The sequence below is a fragment of the Macroventuria anomochaeta genome, assembly GCF_010093625.1.
Source record: "Macroventuria anomochaeta strain CBS 525.71 unplaced genomic scaffold BU25scaffold_36, whole genome shotgun sequence".
Classification (NCBI taxonomy): Eukaryota; Fungi; Ascomycota; class Dothideomycetes; order Pleosporales; family Didymellaceae; genus Macroventuria; species Macroventuria anomochaeta.
Window position 1 is genome coordinate 372,443 of NW_022985397.1, and position 22,859 is coordinate 395,301.

Here is a 22,859-nt window from a genome sequence, read left to right on the forward strand (position 1 = left end):
TAGTACCCTGCTGGGATTCATCAGCGAAGCAATCAGAACTCAGAAATTCCGGTGTGCGAGAGCGAGTGCGGTCTCGAAATTTTCGATCTTTCAAATGTCGGTTGGGGTTACCGAGCGCTTGGCGACCGGATGAGAAATCGGTAACAACTTGCTTGCTCCTACACCTCACTCTGAACATATCGTGTACGCGGACTGAGGCTTGTCGAGCTTGGCACACGTCAATGTTGACTGATTGCATGAAGAATTCCCGAAAATATGAGAACACATGACCAATACATGACCAATACATGGTTTGTTGTTGATTGGGAAATGGACACTGACGCTGTTGCAAGGCTCCAGAAGCCTTTGGGAAAGCAATGCAGATGCGAATCTCAAGCGCCGGAAGGCCGAATTATTCAACGGGGGCCATACTTCCAAAAGTGTTCCGGATCGACACCATGCTCGCCCTCAACCTAAAGAGCTCTGTTCATCCTGTGGTAGCCTTCATCTTTTTCGATGCCCATAGGCTGAATGCTCTCAAGCAGTATGTTGACATCCTCGGGCACGAACTCCTCGTTGTGGCCCTCATAATCCACCACATACTTTCCTTCGTCGTCAAAATAGCCTAATCCCAAGTTGTACATCCATGCCAATGCTTCCCGTATTCTGTTCCTGATGAACAGCCTTCGGAAATGAGCTTGCAGCTGGGTAACAACATCTTCAATTGTCAACGGTAGACTGTCTTTGCGTTGAAAAACCAGAGCGTGCCAGCATTCCTAGAGACGTTCCGGTTCAGGATGAGGGTCGATGAAGTGGTAGTAGTCGTGCCATTGGCTCTCATACTCCCCCAGAGCCTCGACAAAGAAAATGATCTTCTTCGCCAGAGATTTAGTCATGTATTTCGACGCAATGGGATGGTCATCAGTGTAGGGCGTCACATTCGTTTCGGGATCGTCGACATCGTCTGCGACCTGAATCCCTGCGATGCCTGCAGGATCGAAGATTGACCAACGGAGGCGTTCGAGGGGGGCGTCGTTGAGATCCCTCGTAGGGATCGAAATCTTCAAAAAGAGTGACCATATTGATATGAAGTGGAATGGATTTGGAGCTCGCGGTGCCGTCAATTTTGTTTAACATGACACGGGAGTATCTGCAAGCGAGGCGCGGCATGTGGTTGCCTGGAGACTACTACAGATGGTGTTGTTTTGACCCATCGTCATCCTGATCACAAGGTGGCTCATTCTCAAGTAAGAATGGCATGCTGAGGGCAGGACGTGCAGCCACAGCCGTGTGCGGTGTTAAGAGGATGAGCGAGCACGGTATCTGGGAAAGAGGTGTCAGAAAGAAAAAGGGACGTGCGTCGAGCGTCCTCCACTTGGTCCTCGCCCTCACTCTCGACAGACACAACCACCAACACAACCACCAACTTGTCATTCTACTGCAGCTCCGTCACTCTGCAGTTCTGAAAATCTCAGGCGCAAATCCGAGTTGATACACTTGCTGCTCCCCTTTCACGATGCAATCGAGATGGAAAGTGGGACCTGTGTGGTATCGAAATACGATCTCGATTGATTGTGTTTCTTGTGTTTGTTCAAGAAACCTGCGTCAGAGATCGCCCATACAAGCTATTGACCCTAGTCCCAATAAGAACGGTAAACAGCCCAAATACTCCTGCCTTATATCACCGGAGAGCTACTTCCATTCAACATGTGCTCCCAAAGACAGCGCTACCCAGCCACTACAATGCTTTGTTCTAATTGGGCGAACATTGGGATGAGCCTGTGCATAGGCAGCAGTTCAATACAATCTGATAAGGCTGCGTACAACACCCACAACGCTCACGAGCTTGCTACAGCGTTGAGTTAGGCTTGCGCTGTAAGGAAACTTTCTCACCTTCGTCGTTTGAGAAGGTAAATTTCGCCATTAGCTCACCTACGACGCGGCAGGAGCACCTACGAAGTTATTGACGAACAACACAACGCTTTCCCCGGCGATATCGACATCACCGCCACCATCATCATTTGTTGGTGCGAGTCGAACCAAGTTGCGTTTCCATTACAAACGGACATTTCGAACACCACATCCGGACAACCATGGTGCTCCCGGCGCTGTAGGGCTTGGCCTCGTTGTCGTTTGAAGTTTATGTGTGGGAGAGGTTTCTAAGCTCCAGTGAGCAATCAGTATCCGATCCGGAGCTCAGTATTACTTGTTGCGGTATCGGTTGGTCCGTACAGTGTCTGACTATACCCCTGATCGACCACCCTGGACTAGTGTGTTACAGGTCAGGTATATAGTCGTCTCCTCCTAACTAGATAGCAATACAGCGCAGTATTCCATTGACCCGATAGTCCTACGTTATCGTTTACCGTAGCTATCAGTATTCTACATCGGTTCACACCGCTATATTTTTTAAAGCTCAACGAGTACCCGCTTGATTGGGGTCGGGAAAAGACGGGGAAGATATTGCCCCGATGGCTTGCGAACCTCTGGATCAATCTCTGCGGCTCACGCTGTTTCGTACGTTCTCCGTACTGAACTCGCGCTTGGATTACTCAGGAGTTTACCGAGGAAAGTCAGCAATGGAGTTTTGTCATTCATAGCAGCAGCGCTGCACCTTGAAGAATACTGACATATACTACAAGCGATCACTGATCGACAGGTCTACAAACGGCTCGTGAATCCACTCTTATCGATCTTGACTAAGTACTCTGGTCCAATATCTTTCACGCTTGTAACACCAGCAAGACCCATACACAGCTTGAACTCATCGCGAATCAACTGCAACGCAAGCTCGACACCCTCTTGCCCTTTGTACGCCAACCCCCACAGAATGGGCCTGCCAATCCATACAAAGTCCGCACCAAGCGCCAGCGCCTTGAACACATCGGTGCCATGTCGAATGCCGCCATCGACGTGTACTGAGATCTTCTTCTCTTGACTTCTTACAGCCTGCACAACTTCAGGCAGCGCATCTATAGTCGCCAACGCGCCGTTGAGCTGGCGACCACCATGGTTCGACACCACAATACCATCAACGCCGTGATGGCATGCAAGCAGGGCATCCTCTCCCGTCGCAACACCCTTCACCCAAACTTCCATCTCTGGGTGGCACTGCTGCTTCAGCCACTCAATATCCTTCTCCCACGTCAACGTAGGATTTGCAGCATGTGTATGAAATCGAATCGGGCCCTTGGGCAGCACCCTGTTCTCTCCATCATGATACCCAGACTCGCTAGCGCTCTGCTTGGTATTGCTATCCCCACTCTTCTCATCATCCCGATTCGCAAAATTCGCAATTCGCAAATGCTTTGGCAGCGTAAACTGATTCCTGATTTCCATATTCCTGCGTCCCAGGACTGGCGTGTCGACCGTCAGCAATACGGCTTTGTAGCCCTTAGCTTTTGCCCGCTTGATTAGCTTCACGCTGTGGTCTCGATCTTCGAAGAGATAGAGTTGCAGCGCCATGGGTGTCATGCCGATTGCGTCCTTCACGTCTTCAAGGGTTTGCGTTGCGAAACTGCTCAGGCCCATGACGACGTTTTGTTCCTTGCACGCGCGTGCGGTTGCGATCTCGCCATCGGGGTGGGCGAGACAGTGCATAGCTGTCGAGGCTGCGCCGATTGGCATGCTCGACTTAGTCCCAAAGACATCAACGGTGGTGTCGATGACGGAGATATCACGGAGCACGCGTGGGCGGATACGGTATTTCTGGTATGCGGTGATGTTCTCGGCGAGCGTTGAGCCAGAGTCTGCGCCTTCGTTGTAGTAGTCACGTGTCTGCTTGTCCATGCGCTGCGCTGCGAGGACGCGCAGCTCCTCGATCGTAAGACAGTGTAGGTCGGTGATATTCTTGCTGTACGCCATGTTGGCGGATAATATCAACCCGTGTCGATGGGATGATGGGTAGAAAGGCGACAGCAACAATGGCTTGTGGCGGCGCCATAGTCACTTTATCAATTTGTCGATGACGCCGACTCCGGGATCGGCGGACTAGGTCCCGCTTGTGCGGTTGCCGAAGTGGAGTAACCGTGATCGGATCTGATAAAAAGCGGCTGCATTCGGAATTTCCTGGGAATCTCGATTATACTTGCTTATTCTCGCGTTGATTCCCAAACCTCAATATACAGATACAATGCAGTTTGGACTTTGAGAAGCCATGTACTCGCGGATTACGATCACGCTGGAGTTCCCAGGAATACCGCAGCTCGGAGAGATCATGATACTCGAGCATTGACGGCTCGGTCGAGTTTGCCCCGAATTTGACCGCTTATCAGATCTTGAGGGTCCAGGTCGAAATGCATCAATCTTCGCTCTTGCGAAGTCTAAACTATATCTACACCGAGGTTTCAAGCTCGGAGCATCAATCCGTGGTGCTATGGATGTGCAAGAAAATTGCAAGCCGTACTGTGCTGTGATCTTAACTCGAAACACATTTTGTGATGACTTTCGGCAGGTGGTTCGTGTACCTGTGCTGCACCAGGTACCGGTCTCGAAATCTGTGCGTGCTTGTACAACACCACAACCATTCCTCATTGCTAATTCACGCCGATGATTGACAACGCACGACATGAATTTACAGCTGAAGAAAAATCACCCCCAAATGAAGCTGTGGCTCAGAAGGCGGCGCATCGACGGCATGACCGATACCTTCGCGTCGCAATTACAAGAAGCAACTCGAGTGGGCCTTGTCTGAATCTCAAGAGACTCACGATGCTCTTACAATACTATGAACTGTGCTACTAACCACGCCTGCCTCGAGTATTCTGTCTGAGCCTTCATAATGGAATGGTGTCACAGACACATTTGCAAAGCATGGATCGGCAGCACTACCGACAACAATCTGACCCTTCATGGTTTTCACATGCTCAAGAATACACATCTCCTCGAGAATGAGATTGCTGAGATGGATCACGTCTTGTATCAAGCCGGCCTCAGCTTAGGTCTCAGCCCTTCGTTTATCGATCGGCTCGGGCTGAGTCACTGCAAAAAAGATGACGGCGTTCCCAAAATCGGTGACACCATCACTGATGAGTTTGTGCTCAAGCTACGCGGCCTTTTAAAGCAGTACAGTAGGAGATACTTCCCACACGTCCACAAACCAGGCTGGCGGTAGCTCTACAACTAGACAAAGCACTCGCAGCCTTCAACATCATGATCACGGAAACTTTGTCCCTCCTCGACGAGGAAAATAAATTCAGCTTAAGAGATGACCCCAGCTTGCACGAGGTTCACAAAACTCGACTCCTCAGAGTGGATCTCGGGACACGGGTGCGGACAGATCCCTTCCAGCGCTGGCTTCAGAAGTATCTCCGAGCTTTTTAGATACTAGAGATTGTTGAAAAGGCCCCAGAGCAACAGTGAGGGACTCGGATCGTTCACCGAACAAGGTTTTGGGTGGTCGCATGTCATTGGCCGTAGTCTATGCCGTCACTTAACGCTAGGAGGGGTAGTTTAGTGAATGCTTGGATTGGGGGGCGCAGGCTGCTTCTGCCCGGAGAAGACGGGATGAGAAGCCTTCAACGGTGCTTGTGAAGGAGTCAACATCTTGCCTGGGGCAGAAGGCCAGCCAGCTACATTATTGAAGTATTGTAGTGAGGTGTAAGATCAATCGTTCAACTCTCTCAGAGAGGCTACGTAACTCTGAACACTATAGCCAAATTAGGTAAATAATACCTGTGGAAACCTTCTCCAACAATAAAACTATCTAGAATCAACCACAAAAAAAGAGGTGTGAGAGAGTTGTGAGAGAGTTGTGCAAGAGTTGTGAGATGGGGTGCGACGGCGGGAGATTTTCGATGTGCGATGAGATGACGATGTAATTGTTGATGATTGATATCCTCTGTAAGGAAGCTCATAGTATAGTGAGGGCTTGTTTGCTGCCAAGCTTCACCTCTTTCGTGCAGGACGGATAGCAGCGGTTCTTCACCTGCCATAGAACATCACTTAAAAGCCACTACATATGCAATGCCGTAAACTTAGCCACCATCCCCAGTAAATCCAATGAACTTGAAACGTATATATCTTCCTTGCCTGTGCCAGTACAGCGATGATTGCGCGGTTGTGGATTCGACCGGCTCAAGATAACACTTCCCTGGAGTATTCGATGTTCCTCCATCCGACTCTTTCTTCAGCAAAGCAAATTGGAAAATATTTGGCATGGATTTGCAACAATTGACATGTGGAAAATTGGCTGCGAGCCCTGGATGATGTTACTGAAAATGGCATTTCCGGTACCAGAGACCAAGCCCGTCGGTGAAAGTCACGGCTCCAGGGTCGCAGTGTGGATCTAGGAGCGGGTTCGACCGAGACGAAGGAGATGAAGATATGGTCGGTGTGACAATCTGGGGTACCGCACGGGAGCGGCAAGAGGCCTAAGTGGCGTTCTGTGGGTCTTGTCGTGTGCCATTCTGCGGTAACTTCGTAAAGTGCATATCGAGGCCATTGCATCCAGGATTCGAGCTGATTGGATATTAAACCTTGACAGGGCAAGCGAGGACAGACGCAGTAGGGGGATGGTAGGCTGATGTCGAGTGTGAGCAATGCTGTTGCTGGAGGTAAAGCAGCTTCGGGATTTGAGAGCCATCTGGCAGTCTGACAGGGTGTTGCACTTGCTGCGATAGTACCGCGATGGAGAAATGCAGATCCGACCGGCTAACGTTACTCTCTACCAGAAAGCAGCGCCACCAAGCCAGCACGTGATGAGTAGCTTCTGAGGGAAGTCTCAAAGAGTATGGCCTTGGTGTTCGCGCGAGGGCAGTTTGGCTTGTTGTCTTCCTAATGAGACGCAGCTCCGATTCAAACATCGCGTATCCCAAGAGCAGTCGCTTGCATCGTCACTCCGGTAGGTGTTATCACCCAATCAGGAATACCATACCAATACTCATCGCCCTTACCAAGTACTTGATCCAGCCTGTCGAGTTTATCCTGATGCTCCTTGAGGGTTTGGAAGAACTTCAGCCCGACTTCATAGTTGTCCACGCGTAGTGAGTGAGTGTTCATGGTGAACTCCGTAGCGTCCAATGTGATAGTATGTCGTCCAATTTGCGTTTCCTTCCGTATAGATGTAGATGCATAGTGGGGTTTCACCTTTGGTGGACTCAGAATGGTGCCGTCGGGGTCGTTGATGTACTCTCTTGCTCTCATGTCAAAGCGCTCGACTGTCCCGCCACTGCTATATATCGGCTTATTCGCGGATTTATGGCTGGATCTAGGCTCAGGGGTATCATCATATATGGCCGGTGCGCTTGATATCGAGCTAGGATCAAGGATAGGAGTCTGATTCGAATTGGTGGAAACGGTACTAATTGAGGAACTCGTTTCGATGTTAATTCCAGATGTTGTTGCTGGCATGGATGGCCTTTGAGGCGTAGAAGTCGATGGCTCAGAAATAGTGCTTATATAGTCTGATGCTCGAGAACTGTTGGTCCGGCGGCTTGATTGGCGTGAAGATAGTACTTCCTCTGCAAATGTGTCGAGCGACGTTGTAAACCGAAGCAGTTCAGTCGGAGCAGACACAAAATCGATGGAGTGACCTTTGGGCTGGTTTTGCGTGATATTTCTCGTGGCAGCTCTTAACTGTCTTGTCCTCGTACGATGTACAGAGTTCTTTATCTTACTATCACAGGTCAATTCAACGGACAAAGGCAGTGACATTCGGACTTACATTGCTTGTTTGACTAAGTCAATTTTTTCTTCGATTTCCAGGCGCAAGTTCCGTTCAATCTCTGCACGGGACATAGGTCGTGTCAGAGCAATTCTTAGCATTCGCAACTCCTCATTGAGCTTTTGGATGCACATAAGATTGCTGAATCCGTTTATGCTCTCTCTTGCGACAGCCATATTCGCCCGGAGGTGTTTCACCGATGATGTGCTGAAGAACCACTCCAGGTACGCAATGAGCGTGTCTTGCCATGAACGATATCTTGGGTCATGCTTCAACGCCTCCACCTTCCGCAGAAGCTCGTGCAGCCCGGCCAATGTCTTCTTGATCCAGATGTTTAGAGATCCAATCGACGAGGATCTACCAATATGTGCTTCGCGCCCGTCAGCACATGCACGCAAAAAGCCCTCGCACAAGCCAGCAAAAATGACGGTATCATCTGCGAGCTCTGAGATATCTCGTCGCGAGCTTTTGATCTTCTTTATGGCCTTCCGAATTTTTTTACCGCATTGCGTAAGCTGGGTCGAAAGAGCTACCCCCCCTACGACTGCGCCGAAGATCTCCGCCATGATGGTAATAATTGGAAAGAATCAGTGGTGAAAACTCGAATGGTAGAGGAAGCTTTCGAAATAAGTTGAGGGCATCGAAAAATATAGGTGGTGATGACAGAAACATGTCTTGTGCACGTGTCGACCGGTGAACCAGTGGGTTTGGCGAGGCTGCAGACTACCAGCCAACCAACGGTTTTTGACCCTCACCACCAAGAATGCAGGCGCGTACGCGATCATAGCGGGGTCAACGGAACGTCGAATTGTCGCTTGTGTTGGAGAATCCCTAGAAACTTCCGTGTCGACTCTGCCTCGTAAAGAAATGCACGCCTGCGGTCCAATGCAGATCTAAATACGCCTGCGCCAAAGCCCTAGCCGCAGCTACCGTAGAACAGCCACGCATCACGAAGACCGAATCGGGAGCCCTCGAACAGCGGGGCAAGAGTCCGAAGACCAGAGCCCCTGGTATCTTCTTTGTCGAACGAGGCACGAGCCAGCGACGCCCCATCTCACGACCCAAGTAACTTGTCGCCGCCGGACGTTGATATCATAGACTATGCACCCAAGCCATTGCCCCGTCAACTGCCGCCCTATGACTATGCGCATAGTCAAAGGCCTTCACCAATCCCACTAAATGGCTCGCCGCAGCCATCACAACCAACACGTGAAAGATCTGATGACTACTGCCCCAAATATCAAACCTGCCCGGCGCCCACTTCTCCGGCACTCTCGCTGCGTACAGGCCTGCGCCGGCTATATACAACAGGCCCTGCAGAACGACCCAGTCAAGTCCGATGCTCTTGCGTAGATATTCCACACCGTAGATGTTGATGCCGTGCAGAACGGGAAACACTGCGGAGAGGCCCATAAGTACGAACATCAGTGCCCGAACGGGGCGGAGAGCCGGGGTGCGGAACTGTGGATGTGTGCAGGCAACGCTCGTGCCCGCTGCCAGTGTGGTGATCTTTACGTCTCATTAGCAACACTTCCCAACAACGTATGAGATGAACGCAAAGGTCAACATACCATCGTCCAATAAGTCCTCATCAGCCCCACCTCCTCCTGAAAAGCGTAGTACAATACCGGAATGAACGAGCCCCAGATCAGAATCACAATACCTAGGTAGTCGAGTTTGTTTCCCCAGATAGCAATTTCATGCGAGTGATTCTGAATCGTATGATACGTCCCACTCATGCCCAAACACGCCACCGCACCCGCAAAGAAGCAGCTGAACACGTACACATCTTCCTTACTGGCTGTTTCATACCGCGGCCTGAGCTCACCGTAGAGATAATAGGAGGTAACAAAGAAGGCCAGAGCGCCGAGGAGGTGCGTGTAGATGTTGACGGTTTCATTGTGGATGTAGAGCAACGATTTCCAGGACTTGGCGTAGGAGTTTGATTGCGGCCGGTAGCCGGAGGTTATGTAGGCATTGTCTTGTTGCCAGGGTGCGATCTCGTGCCAGAGGTATGTGAGTTTCTCTTCGATCTTCCTCTCGACACGTGTGGCTGCGTCTCCAAGGTCTTTCGTGGTATTTGCAGCGGTGTTTGTAGCGTTAGCTGCTACTTCTTTGGTTGCATCCATGTCTGATGGAGGCGGTTAGGAAGGTTAGTAAGTATTTGATATGCTGCCAAACCAAAGGCCCGAGGTTCGTAGATGTATATAAATCTACTTTACCATATGTTAGAAAATGTTGGGTTGTTGATGATCTTGCAACCCTAGATATTCTCGAAAGACATTCGATGTCAAGTGTGAGCTAGGCTGCATACGGTCTTTGTCGCGAGGCCCTGGCTGCATTCATATCGACCCTCATACGAACTGTGCCGCCGCTGAGGTATCAGGCCCGCTAAACATGTAGGTTTGTGACAATGGGTTTCGAGAGTGACGAGCGATACCCTTTGTATGTCGTCGTTGGTGAATAGACGTCATTCGGCTACGCCTGCCACGCGGTTGCAGTTGCCTTCCAATCTTCCTACACCCCACCTTCTCTCACACCTCACAACAACAACTATGCTTCGCGCTTTCCGCCGCTGAGATGGGTTGACCACGCACGACCTTGAGGCTTCGACATTAGCCTCCTCTATCGAACTCTCACTTCGAACGACCTCACGGCCACAATGAAGTCCTCCGACCCCATCCGCCCCAGCAGCCGTCGCGGCGCATCAGGCGCATGGAACCGCCTCAAGCCCGTCCGCGAAGACGTGCTAGAATCCTACGGACTGCCGAGTAAAGGGGAGACACGGTACATGCCTCCCCCGCCATCTCCCCTTCACGCCCAAGCTGGACACGACACTAACAACGCCCAGACTGAACGATTTCCGCACACAGGAAACCTTTCTAAACCGCATAACCGAGCGCTATATGAAGCTCTGCGCGCTCAACCGCTCAGACCTCGAATCGATCTTCGCGGCTGTAAATCTCAACCCTACGTCTACAAGCCTGAGCACCAATCTCTCGAGCTTGAGTCTCTCGAAACACGCGCCCCCCAAACCCGCACCGCTGTCTGGCGCAAACTCCCCCGCGCTGCTCGCAGCCTCCAAACTGTCCGCCCAAGAACTCAGCACGGTGTTGTCTGCGCTGCGGAAACTAAGGGAAGGCGTGACGGCGAGTGGACGCGCAGATGCATTCGCGCACCGAGCGTACTTCTTCACTATCCACGTCTCGATCCTGTGTAAAGACTGGGCGTCCTACTTGCCCGCTCTACATACCCTGCTGTACAGCTTGCACCCGCGGAACCCCCTCACGAGCAGTCAATTGCAAGAATACGCGGGCTACCAGATCCTCGACCAAGCGTGCCGACAAGGAGATCTGGCGGGGGCGAGGGAAACGAAAGTCAGGTTCGCGTATAAGGATAGGAGGGTAGAGGGGATATTGGGAGCGCTGGTGAGTGACAACTGGGTTCAGTTCTGGAGGTGCAAGAGGGGGGTCGATGGGTATCAGCGGGCGCTGTGTGGGTTTGCGGAGCAGGGGGTTCGGGTGAATGCGCTGAAAGTCATTGGGAAGAGTTATCTGGTGTGTGATAGGCGGTGGGTGGAGGATGCGACGGGGAAGGGGTGGGAGGGGTTGGTTGCTGATGGAGTGGGGTGGGAGCTGGAGGAGGGGAGGAGGGTTGTTGTCAGGAGGGTGAAGGCGAAGGGGTGAGCGCGGGCAAAGCGCACGGCATAGATGAAGTGTAGATGAAGGGTCGAAATGCGCAGATGAAGTGCCGAATGCATAGATGAAGCGCCGAATGCATAGATGAAGTGTCGAAAGGGTATCATTGGACGTATATGTAGCGCTTTTCAGTCCTCCATCTCCTCATCCTCATCCTGCTCGGCGCCCCCATCTTCATCATGCCACACATCGTCATCCATATCGTACTCGTCATAATCCATCTCGCTGTCCTCCTCGCCCTCCATCTCATCGTCGTCATCATCTCCTTCGGCAGCCCCACCGTTCGCCGCCTTCTCCGCCTTCTTCCTCTCGACATTCTCCTTCTGGATTCGTCTCCTCTCGGCCCTGACTGCGTTGCGCTGCGCCCACTTCTTCTCCATCGCCTGTTCCTCAGCCTTGGACTTCGTAATGAACTCGTGCCACATGGTCTTGCCCGAGCACACATCCTCCTCGACCTTTGTCAGCCTCAACTTCATCCTAGGCCCCAGCTCCACCAACTTCACAGCCCTCTTCTCGACCCTCGGCCCCTGAGCGACGGTGCGGCGCGCACTCTCGTCGCCAGCCGCTAGTCTCTCTTTCGCACGGCGGGAAAGAACGCGCTGTTTGACCGGCGCGCTAACCTCTACTTCGGCATCTGTGTCCGCCTCCGTATCGCTCGCGCTCGTGTACCCGCCCGCGCTCGGATCCAGCATATAATCCGCGACATCCTCCAGCTTCCCGAGATCCGGCAGACTCCTCCCCTTGGCCTTCTTCGCACCATGACCGATCAGTTTCTCGGCCGCGTGCAAACGCCTCAGGGCCTTGGGGAGGCCCGTGACTTTGGTTGTGATGGCGTAGTGTCGCAGGGAGATTGCCACGCTCCCGGTCTCAGGGCTGGGAGGCTCGCGGTGGAGGAGGAGGACGCGCTTGATTGTGTGTAGGGGTGTGGCGTGGGGTTGGATGGGTGGGAAGAGGCCTTGGAACATGTCTGTCACGAGCTTCTCCAGATGCTTTGGGGGCGCGGCGTCGCCCAGAGTTTCCCGCGCCGCGTCCGAGGTGAGGAAGTTGTTCATGACGAGGAGTGGGGGCGTTTGGAAGGCTGTGAGGTCGGTGCGTGGGTGTTTGAGCGACTTTGCGATGTCTTTGCACAGAGAGTACTTTTCGACGCGGAAGTGCAGGGTCGGGCCGTGCGGGGTGCGTGCGAGGCGCATGTTGGTGTTGCCGGATTCCGAGCGCGAGAAGAGGAGGAGGTGGGTTACGCCGAGGGGGCCGCACATGGTGGTGTAGTCTTTCAGTTTGTTTGCACGGCGTTCCTGTGAACATGTGAGCATGTGAGCATGGGAGGAGTCGCGGGGGGGGGGGGGTGAGCGACGGCAGTACCTTCAACCGCACGGCCGTGTCGGGCTCCATGACATGGCGCACATCCTGCACCAGCTGGCTCACTGCACCGCCGACTTCCTGCGCGCCAATGCGGATGACCATGCTCTTGGGCGCGCCGTCGTTCTTCTTCGCCATCTGCTTGTCCGCCGCCGACTGCTTCTTGCGCTGGCTGCTCCTTCCTGATCGCGCCATGTTGCCGGTGCGGAGTCGTGTCCTGCAGCAATTGTGTTCTGCAGCAGTTGTGTTCTGCAGCAGTTGTGTCGCTGCGAAGATCGCGGAGGTCCGCACTGGGGACTTTTTTCCGCGCCAAGACTGCGCGCCGATAAGATAAGGATTTTATTCTGAACCGCAGCGACGACCGAGGCTGCGCCTGCATCCACACGCACAATGTCGGCGTTGAAGAAGAGGAAGCTGAACACGTCGGCTGCTGCGGCGCCGCCGAGAGCGCAGCCTGCGGGGGCAGAGAAGCCGTCAAGGGCAGAGAAGCCGTCAAAGGCGACGAAGCCCGCGAAACCCGCGCCGCCCCCCGCGCCGGAGAGCAGCGACGATGAAGACGAGGAAGAGGAGGCCGGAGGAGAGGCGGCGGGAGAAGAGGGGACAACCGGAGACAAGCCGGCCGGCGATGCAGCACAAGACGAGGCGAAGAAGACGTTTGCCGACCTGGGCGTGCGCGAAGAGCTATGCGACGCCTGCGAGGCGCTCAAGTTCACCCACCCCACCCCCATCCAGTCGCAGGCCATTCCGCTGGCACTCGACGGCCGCGACGTTATCGGACTGGCCGAGACGGGGTCTGGAAAGACGGCAGCGTTCGTGCTGCCGATCCTGCAGGCGCTGCTCGAGAAGCCCCAGCCGCTGTTTGGCCTCATCCTGGCGCCCACCCGCGAGTTGGCGTACCAAATCTCGCAGCAGGTCGACGCCCTCGGCAGCATCATCAACGTCAAGTGCGCAACCCTAGTCGGTGGCATGGACATGGTCCCGCAGGCCATCGCCCTGTCAAAGCGGCCGCACATGGTCGTCGCCACACCCGGACGCCTGCTCGACCACCTCGAGAACACAAAAGGCTTCTCGCTGCGCTACCTCAAGTACATGGTTCTCGACGAAGCCGACCGCCTGCTCGACCTCGACTTCGGTCCCGTCCTCGACAAGATCCTGAAAGTCCTGCCCCGCGACGGACGCCACACCTACCTTTTCTCTGCCACCATGTCCTCCAAGGTCGAGTCCCTCCAGCGCGCCGCCCTGCAAAACCCCGTCCGCGTGTCCATCTCCAGCTCCAGCCACCAAGTCGTCTCCACCCTGCTGCAGCGCTACTTCTTCCTCCCCCACAAGCACAAAGATCTCTTCCTCATCCACCTGCTCAACGAGAACATCGGGCACCCCACCATAATCTTCACCCGCACCGTCAACGAAACGCAGCGCATCGCCGTCCTTCTGCGCACCCTCGGCTTCGGCGCCATCCCGCTGCACGGCCAACTCTCCCAGTCCGCGCGTCTCGGCGCACTCAGCAAGTTCAAGTCCAAATCGCGCGACATCCTCGTCGCCACCGACGTCGCCGCGCGCGGCCTGGACATCCCCTCTGTCGACCTCGTCATCAACCTGGACCTTCCTTCCGACAGCCAGACATACGTCCATCGTGTGGGCCGCACCGCGCGTGCCGGCAAGTCTGGGAAAGCCGTGTCCTTCGTGACGCAGTACGATGTCGAGATCTGGCTGAGGATTGAGAATGCGCTGGGCACGAAGATTGAAGAGGAGGTCGTGCCCAAGGACGAGGCGCTTGTCTACGCCGAGAGAGTGGGCGAGGCGCAGAGGGTCGCCGTTAGGGAGATGAAGTTGATCCACGAGCAGAGGGGGAAGGGGAGAGGAGGTGGCGGAGGAGGTGGGAGGGGAGGCATGAGGGGGAAGAGGGGCAGGGCCGATATGGATAGAGAGGAGGGTTGATAGAGTGCAGGTAGTGGTTCGGTATGGCGGAGCTGAGTATGATATCCCACGTCCAGATCTCGAGTTTGCACTGAGCTGTACACAACGTCCCAATCGCGTAATGCTTATATACGTATACGTCATTTTCGCAAATGCATTGCAGCTGACTGCTCACAACGTCGCTGGTATGAGAGAAGACCTCAACCCGAAAGGGCAGCCAGTACAGTATCCTCGTATCGATATCTACTGCTGGGTGAGTGCAGGCTTGCAAACCCATTGGCACCACTGGGTTCCAGCCAATCATCGTCCAGCAACGTTGTGGCTCTTATCCCGCATGCATTGGTTCTGCACAAGGTCAGACCCAGTGTTTGGCTGCCATTGACCTTGTTTCTCTGGTCCGGTCTGACCATGTGCTGCGCTGCGTGTACATCCCACCGGCACATTCCGACCACTGGTTCCTGGCTGGTTCTCGCTCACAGATGGTCTCACGGGCATGCCCGTGGGGGCTTTCGGATTTGTAAGTACCGTCGTGGGACAGAACTGAACATGCGCTACGATGCATCAGTGGGTCGGAAAACCTGATGAAGACGAGGATGCGATCAAGTCCACCCCTGCCGCAGCAAGCTCAAGCAGCACCACACCGGCATTGCTGCCTTTAATCGCGCAAATGTCAATCCAGCCATTCAGTTGAGTCTCATGATGATGATGTACATCTCGGTCTACCCACTCGCATGACTATCCGGTACAGCAGCGACTACGAAGACATGTCGATAGGATTGCACAGCGGCGACGAGGATGTCGATGAACAGAAGGGTAGCAAAACATACCTCATCACGCACTCAAGGAACCAATCGAGGAACCAATCGAGGAACCAATCGAGTTTCGACCTGTAGTACGTCTTTCTGGGCGTGTTTTGTACTGCGCTGCGGAGAGTAAGAGGGTTATGAATCCAGATGGTCCGGTGAGTGCTTGCCTTCCATCGTTTCTTGGCCTTTGATACCAGTGGCTTGAATTCTCTTGTGTGACGTCAGCTGATCTGTGGAGGCGTTCTCGGTCTTCTCGATGTTCTTCGAAGTCGCCTCAGCATATGGCAATGTCGGACTGTCGCTCGGCTACCCTACGAACTTGACGAGTCTCTGCGGTCCCTTCACTACGTTCAGCAAGCTTGTCACCTGCGCGATGGTGATTAGCAGAAGGCACAGAGGGCTACTGTATGCACTTGACCGCGCGATTACATTGCCTAGCGGTCGACATCAGAAATGGCGAGGCGAGGTACAGAGACGAGATTGGCTCTGACGAAAAGCAACACATGGGCGCCGCTAAGGACGGAAGATTCACGATTCCGTTGCTAGGAAGCGTAGAAGCCAGCAATGACGGTGTACACGTCTTCGTTTGCCCTAAAGATTGGGGAGTGAATACTCGAACCAAATCAGCGAAGCGTAACATCGCCCTGCACCGCCCGGTGATCACTGATATACACTCCTCCTATAACATTTCCCAGCACTGCATACCCCCTCACCTCCCACGTCTTCGTCGCATTCGGACCCAGCCAGATGAAGTCGATGCGGCTATTCGGCTCCTTTCCCGGCTCAAACCCACTGAAGGTTCCCTCTGGCCCGGATATTTGCTCCGGCGTGGCTAGAGTGCGCAGATCGCTGAGCAGGCCATCGGAGGCAGTGGTGCCGTACGCGTCGCCAGTGCCGGGTGAAGAGTTGAAGTCGCCGGTAAGTATAATGGGCAGATCAGAGCCGAACTGTGCTTGTACGGAGCGGATTGTTTCCAAGGCGACTTTGACACCCTCCACGCGTGCGGTCTGCGATGCGTTGTCGAGATGCGTGTTGGCTACGATGACTCTCTTGCCCGTTGCAACGATTGAGAAGACGCCGACGATAACGTACCGCCGTGAGCCGGCGCCGGGCCAGAAAGACGGCACATCAGGTGTGGGAGAAAGCCATTTCTGCGTGCTCGAGACCAGTTGGAGAACAGAGGGCTGGTACAGAATAGGTACGTATTCGCCGGCTTGCTTGCCGTCATCGCGGCCGGTTCCTAGATGGGCCCAGGAGGAGCCTAGACCCGCTTTGATGTCGAGTAACTGTTGGTGCAGGACTTCTTGCAAGCCGATGACGGGTATGTTGCTCGCTGAAGTGGCGGAGGCAGTCACATTCTTCAGCTGCGATATCACAAGAGGCCCGCGGATAGACCAGGGACGCTCGTAGGTTGACTCTGAGGCCGCGTAGCGGATGTTGAAAGTTATTGAGCGGAAGCCTTGCGAGGCGGCGCGTGAGTCCACTGCTGCAGCTGCGGCTGTGGAGGCCATTAGACTGAGTGCTGCGAAGATGTTGAACCGCATATTGTGTGTCCTGTTCGAAAAAGTGCAAGAACGATGGGCAATAACCGGACTCTAGGGTGAGGACAAAGGACGGCGGAATGTGCGGTTTTTGTAGACGCTACTTTGCGATCTCATGCCGTCATCACGACCCTGACTCAAGTATTGAGTGGACGTAGCTGCCACAGGGACAATTACACCTTCCATACTTAGTGTTAGGTGTTGTCGGTCGGTAGAGTGTCGCGAGATAGTAAGATGCAGACCCCTGCATGTGTAAGATCTCGCCTAATGAGAGGCGTTACACTACCACGTGGGTCTTGCCAAACAGGTTATCTTCCGAAGCCAAGATGAAACGTGGGGGAACGTTGGTTCCTCAACGGTCGCTTAAAGTTGGTCCCCGGCAACAGTGCTCGAATTGGAAGGTGCAGTCTTGAGGTTGAGTATCAGCGGAAGAACTTCGTAAAGTGGGTTCCGATCTTCACTTGAACTGAGTGCAAAGAGGTTGCGTCGTTGTCGTCACCATATACCGACTATCAGGCCTTTGTCCACTAGCCCACAACAGGTCTTGTTTCAAATCGACAAATGTTCGGATTGACTGTCGAGAATGCCTCATCAGCGTTCGCACCGCCAGCATTGTATACGCTACATCTTCGACGGCCAAAGACGGCCTTTCATGTCATTCAAGCCCCCGACGTACACACCATTAAATAACGTCACGGCGGTCAGTTTGAGCCGACAGTAACGCTTGCGCTGCCAGAATTCGGAGTCCCAGTCCTCGTACGCTAACTCGCCAACAACCTGCAGCACAATGTTCCCAGTCACCTTCGTTTCATGTCCGTCCTTGCTATAACAAAACTCACAGTCATCCGGCCGGAGGAACTTCAAGGGTTTGGAACAGAGGTACACAATCATCGAGGCATCGGAAGAAGGTCCAGTTTTGCCGAATAGTACATGATGTTGCGGTATCGGTTGGTCCGTACGGTGTCTGACTATACCCCTGATCGACCACCCTGGACTAGTGTGTTACAGGTCAGGTATATAATCGTCTCCTCCTAGCTAGACAGCAATTCAGCGTAGTGTTCAATCAACCCGATAGTCCTACGATATCGTTTACCGTAGCTATCAGTATTCTACAGCGGTCCACACCGCTACACATGAAGGTTCCGCCATGCCGACATGTAATGTACAAATCGCCAGAACAGACCGACGATGTCCTCTCCGTAGTCAACCTTGGACGATGAAACTTACGAGGCTATAGAGTCTGTCGCAAGTATGCATACATTTCGAATTGTAACTATGGGAGAATGTTGTCCAGAAGTCCAGTGTTTGTATAGAGGATGTACGGTCGGCCTTTGAAAGCTTCAGAAGCTCAATGTGACTTTGTAAACTGGGGCGAGGATGTATTAAAGTATCCGAGACTGGTCCTCCGAAGTGTAGGAGAGGCAACGATAGAGAGTGGTATATGTGAGTTTTGGTTCCTTTCGTAAAAAGATCTGAACGAGGCCCCTGTCATCTTCTAGCAATACGTGAAGCAGGCGCATCAATTTCGGCGTAGATAAAGACGCCATTAGGTAAATCGAGGCTCCGGTGTGGTGTAGAGGGTTTTCATTGTTGTGCGCGGCTGCAATGCTTGCGAGTCGGAGGATCTCAAGACGGCAGGAGTCTTGACTAGTCTGCGATGAAAGACGGCCAGACGGACAACGCCATGTCAAGAGGGATGACCCAGCGTTTTCAAAGGCGACGTTGATTCAGGCGCACGAGGCTGAGGTGTTGACAGGGCGTTGGGTGAGGCGCAGCTGCAGAATTCCATCGACCTAGCCACATGAAGGTCCGCACGAGCTCAAGACACGATCGTTTCCCGGTACAATGTTGGTATTCGATATTTGGGTATTGTACCGAGATGGCTCTTGGAGAGACCTTCAGTAGTTTGTTCGAATCTCCGGAAGGTTGTGTGAGATCTACATCAACGAACTCTGATAAGCGGTCGAGCTCAGGACAAACTCGATCGGAAAGTCAATGCTATCTGTCGTCACCTCAGCCACAGTCGCAGTTTGCGATGAGTTGTTTCTGGTATGAACTCTATGGCTGCTGCTGGGTCCTAGAAATTCGCATGCTAAAACGATCAAGCTAGGATGCGAACGATACCATTGAAAAAGAGTGTTGGAAAGATGGAGACGAATAGTATTCGAGGCTGAGGCTCAGCGGAAGCCGCCAACAGTGCGACGAAGTCAATCTTGCTTGTTCAGCCAGATCTCTCGCTTGTTTACCGACCTGCGCGTCGCGCCAGTTGCCCTACACCTTGATGTTCTTCAACGCCTGAGCATCACTCTCCTCAAATGGATACTCTGTCTCCGCGTCCCTAATCAGCTGCGCACACTTCTCGCTTCTCGGCGTGATGCTCGTCCTGTACGGAATTGGATGGCTGACGACACCGGGCTCGAATTTCAGTTCAGGTTCCACAACCTTGCCGTTCTCGACCAACTTCTCGATCTTGAACACCGACAGTGATTGCGCGATGGTGATGAATAGCGCGTTGTCAGCAACGTAACGACCTGGACAGACACGGCGACCGTAGCCAAAAGTCCAGGTGCGAGGATCGGGTTCGGGTGTCTCGCCGAGGAAGCGCTCAGGGCGGAAGGTCATTGGGTCAGCATAAACGGCTGGGTCGTGAGTGAACCACCTGTTTGATGATTAACATGCATCTTGAAGAGCAAGAAAGATGCTTACCAATTGTTCGGTAATATTAATGCACCCTTAGGAATTCTGTACCCGCGGATGACATCGTCTTGTGTAGCAGCATGCGGCAACGCCAGAGGCGCAACAGGGTGCCAGCGGTGAGTCTCCTTGACTACGGCCTCGATGTAAGGCAATCTACCCTTGTCGGTTGCATTTGGCAGACGGCTGCCGCCGATAACACGATCGAGCTCTTCCTGGGCCTTCTTCTGAACCTCAGGGAACACGGTCATGGCAAGAAAAAATGTCATCAAGGAGGAGACGGTAGTGTCGGCGCCACCAAGGTACATTGAAGATGCGGACCACTTGTGGATGCGTTCCATTCCTGCGTCTGTGCCGATATTCTCGAGAGCCTGGGAGAGGAAGGAGGTTTTATGCTTCTTCTCGCGCATTTGCTGCTTCACGAATTCGTAGGGCTGTTCTGTAGTCTGTTCCAACTGGTGGGCCATATCGCGGGCGATCTGCTTAAAACTGGCGCCTGGGAACCAATCGGGAAGATATCGCACTATATAAAGTCAGAATTGATTCCACAATCAAGAATCCCCGCTTTGCTCACAGAATGGCATAATGTCCACTGGCCACTTTCCGGCAATCGTTGCTTCGGAAAACTCGTGCATTGCCTTGCCAGCCATGTCAACAAGATGGTCCTTGCCCTTGGGCTCCGCAGTGTATCCATATGTGATCTTGAGAATGACGGCACCAGCCTCTTTCTTGATGTGGTCGAACAAATTTTCTGGCGAGTCGAGGACATTGAGCAGAAAGTGGACAGATTCCTCTTCCTGGGCGCGGTCGAAGAGCTTGAGAGATGTGTTACTACCAGCAACACTGGCGATGTTCTTTCGGTGAATCTTGAAGTTGTCCGTGTAGCCGCTGAACGCCAACGTGTTCTTCCATCCGATCCTGCATCGACCATCAGCGCAACGTCCCACCTTCTGTATTGAGCTTCAACGTACATGTCACTCGCAAAGACCAGATGAGGTCGAGCTTGGTGCTGCGTTCGGTCTCTGAGGAGCTCAAGTGCAATCTGCGCATCGTTGATTATGACAATTGTTTGACCAAGAACAGTAACAGAGCTGATCGGTCCGTATTCGTCTTTGTGCTTTAGCCAATGATGAGCTTCAAGTCCACCCTCTGGCTTCGGTAAGTCGTTGACATTTCCAAGCAAAGGAAGACCCTTGGGACCCGGCGGTAAAGGATGTTCATGTTTCTTCGAGTTGACAAGTTTGTTGATGAAGTACGCGGCGACAAAGCCAAATAGCAGAACGAGGCCGGTAGACGATACAAAAACCATGTTGACGACCCTGCCGAGTGGCTCAAGTGGAAGAGAGGAGGAAGAGTGAGAAAAAGACAAAGGTATAGCGTTTGCCCCTCGCCCATCGCATCATTTCCTGACTGCAGCGGGGACTCAGGACCCTCTGCGACAGTCGTGGATAGCATGTTCGCGTTTCGGCATGTTAGCTCGTCTGGGTTGTGATGCCGCGGTCTATCGCACCTAGCGGCGCTACAGCGGGTTGAAGCGAGCGTCCGGTCCTGGGGCCGCAATCCTCGCACAAGCTGCCGTTTGTCAACCAGAACATCGAGTGTTTAAAGTTTGACAACGGCCGCAAGCGCAAACGATCGATATCGCAAATCTCCTCTGGATTGTTATGACACCCGCAAATGTTCGAGCACCACTTTTCGCACCTGCAGCAAAAATACCTCCGGTCCCTGCATGGCTAGTCGCCTGGTCTAATGTAATGACCTCTCTATTGGGAAATACAGGGGTCGCTCGTGGACATGACATCCTGAGCTACAGGATTGATTAAATGAATCTAGGAACGAAATTCTGTATCGAAGGACTCCGGAATGGCCTTCCTGTTCGTCTCCTGTCGGGAGACAAGCTCTGGAGAAACTGCGCTGACGTTCCTCGTGATTGGAAAAGTGTACGCTTCTTGCGGTTCCGCACTCAATGCCTCCAGCAGCATTAGTCTCGGGGTTGCAAGGATGTGGGATCTGCTGAGAGGTACGCATAACGTAGGCCTTGCTATTGGCCGCTATCCAGGATCGGTCGTAGTGGCTCGAGCGAAGGATAGAAGAGAGGAAAATCCAGCATCCGAGGCCGCTATGAGGACCTGATTTTATTTTCTCAGGTAATGGAGTCGGTAGCCGAGATGTCGACAATGCTCTCAAAACCCTTCCAACTCATCTACCCTTCGACAACAAAGATACTGACAATTGCGACTGGGGTCTGAGGTCTGTTCTTGTCTTGAGATACGAATGTTCGACATAAAGAAGAGAGCGACGTGTCGAGTGTCCCTGATTCAGTCAGACCTAGAATCTGTTCGGGCCTAAACGGTGCGGCCCCGCCGCTATGGTCTCCGAGTCGTCCCTGCCGTGCCGCGTTGGGCGCCTCATTGCCGATCAGGGAGTTCGAAGACGAGGCGAGCAGTGGCGGGCATCACTCGCTGGAGTAAGAAACATTGATGTGGGCTTCATGCCACCTTTGTCATCCCTACCCCACTTTGCGGTTCAAAGATTCGCTGAGCCTGCCAGGCAATCTCAAATGTGCCTTCAAGTCATCTCGCAAACGAGAGTTGTATGAGTGTAAGAAGATAATAGACTAGCTCTTAGTCGAGTTCCGGAGTGTTTTGAGATTGAGCAGATGTAGATCCTGGAGCGCACACCATTCCATGAAGGCATGTTGACAAACGGAGAACGAGCGAAATTTGTCTGATAGGCCCGAATGGTACGCTCGTGCGCGAATTTCCCCGACTATGCTTCGCGCATTTCCTCTTTTGGTGCGTGAGTCTTGAACCTTCCGGGCACGAGACGACGGTCGACCTGAGAGCCAGTCATGACGGTCTACAAGCCGTTTCAGCGAGACCATTTCGGCTGTCAGTCCTTTTAGGGACTGGCAAAGTTGCATCTTTCTTGGAAAGGTCCGCTTCTGTCAATCACTCCTCGCATGAGTTCCATATGAGTTGCCGCGGAGCCAACGTTCGTCGTGGTCTACTATCAAACCATCTCTTCACCGATAACTGCGATGAAGCTATCGGGTGCCTTCTTCGTATTGACGCTACTCTCCGGTCAGGTTCTTGCACAGCAGGAGTTTCTGAACCGACTGCCTGAGTGTGCGGTATGTTTCTGCCCTTCGTGTGCAGCCTGTCGGGCAGTTATTAACGATATCCCAGGTTCAATGCTTCTCATC

The 22,859-nt window shown here is 53.2% G+C and overlaps 8 protein-coding genes across 8 annotated transcripts; 3 read left to right on the top strand and 5 right to left on the bottom strand.

Moving 5' to 3' along the window:
• Positions 1-2,564: 2,564 nt before the first annotated feature.
• On the bottom strand, positions 2,565-3,892 carry BU25DRAFT_414340 (L-lactate dehydrogenase). Its single transcript, XM_033707253.1, has one exon. It carries the CDS (start codon positions 3,841-3,843, stop codon positions 2,641-2,643), a length of 1,203 nt encoding a protein of 400 aa, XP_033557796.1. The 5' UTR covers positions 3,844-3,892; the 3' UTR covers positions 2,565-2,640.
• A 948-nt stretch (positions 3,893-4,840) lies between these two features.
• On the top strand, positions 4,841-5,301 carry BU25DRAFT_349973 (uncharacterized protein; the record flags this gene model as incomplete). The annotated part of the gene is made up of 2 exons (XM_033703285.1): positions 4,841-5,014; positions 5,056-5,301. 2 exons carry the CDS (start codon positions 4,841-4,843, stop codon positions 5,299-5,301), a joined length of 420 nt encoding a protein of 139 aa, XP_033557797.1.
• A 1,299-nt stretch (positions 5,302-6,600) lies between these two features.
• BU25DRAFT_177347 (uncharacterized protein) lies at positions 6,601-8,245 on the bottom strand. Its single transcript, XM_033700877.1, has 2 exons — positions 7,643-8,245; positions 6,601-7,594 (listed from the first exon to the last, which is right to left on the bottom strand). Exons 1-2 carry the CDS (start codon positions 8,206-8,208, stop codon positions 6,775-6,777), a joined length of 1,386 nt encoding a protein of 461 aa, XP_033557798.1. The 5' UTR covers positions 8,209-8,245; the 3' UTR covers positions 6,601-6,774.
• Positions 8,246-8,452: 207 nt separating this feature from the next.
• On the bottom strand, positions 8,453-10,067 carry BU25DRAFT_400687 (HlyIII-domain-containing protein). Its single transcript, XM_033704978.1, has 2 exons — positions 9,214-10,067; positions 8,453-9,151 (listed from the first exon to the last, which is right to left on the bottom strand). The coding sequence occupies exons 1-2, from the start codon at positions 9,769-9,771 to the stop codon at positions 8,735-8,737; spliced, it is 975 nt and encodes a 324-aa protein (XP_033557799.1). The 5' UTR covers positions 9,772-10,067; the 3' UTR covers positions 8,453-8,734.
• Positions 10,039-11,328, top strand: BU25DRAFT_400689 (uncharacterized protein; the record flags this gene model as incomplete). Its single annotated transcript, XM_033704979.1, has 2 exons — positions 10,039-10,429; positions 10,494-11,328. Exons 1-2 carry the CDS (start codon positions 10,305-10,307, stop codon positions 11,326-11,328), a joined length of 960 nt encoding a protein of 319 aa, XP_033557800.1. The 5' UTR covers positions 10,039-10,304.
• Positions 11,329-11,444: 116 nt separating this feature from the next.
• BU25DRAFT_414344 (Brix-domain-containing protein) lies at positions 11,445-12,943 on the bottom strand. The gene is made up of 2 exons (XM_033707254.1): positions 12,700-12,943; positions 11,445-12,632 (listed from the first exon to the last, which is right to left on the bottom strand). The coding sequence occupies exons 1-2, from the start codon at positions 12,889-12,891 to the stop codon at positions 11,469-11,471; spliced, it is 1,356 nt and encodes a 451-aa protein (XP_033557801.1). The 5' UTR covers positions 12,892-12,943; the 3' UTR covers positions 11,445-11,468.
• A 143-nt stretch (positions 12,944-13,086) lies between these two features.
• On the top strand, positions 13,087-17,018 carry BU25DRAFT_451323 (DEAD-domain-containing protein; the record flags this gene model as incomplete). The annotated part of the gene is made up of 7 exons (XM_033709748.1): positions 13,087-14,572; positions 14,691-14,866; positions 14,910-15,130; positions 15,293-15,505; positions 16,115-16,337; positions 16,398-16,617; positions 16,864-17,018. The coding sequence occupies 7 exons, from the start codon at positions 13,087-13,089 to the stop codon at positions 17,016-17,018; spliced, it is 2,694 nt and encodes an 897-aa protein (XP_033557802.1).
• Positions 17,019-19,231: 2,213 nt separating this feature from the next.
• On the bottom strand, positions 19,232-20,963 carry BU25DRAFT_349886 (cytochrome P450; the record flags this gene model as incomplete). Its single annotated transcript, XM_033703277.1, has 4 exons — positions 19,232-19,619; positions 19,667-20,177; positions 20,229-20,572; positions 20,626-20,963. 4 exons carry the CDS (start codon positions 20,961-20,963, stop codon positions 19,232-19,234), a joined length of 1,581 nt encoding a protein of 526 aa, XP_033557803.1.
• Positions 20,964-22,859: the final 1,896 nt, after the last annotated feature.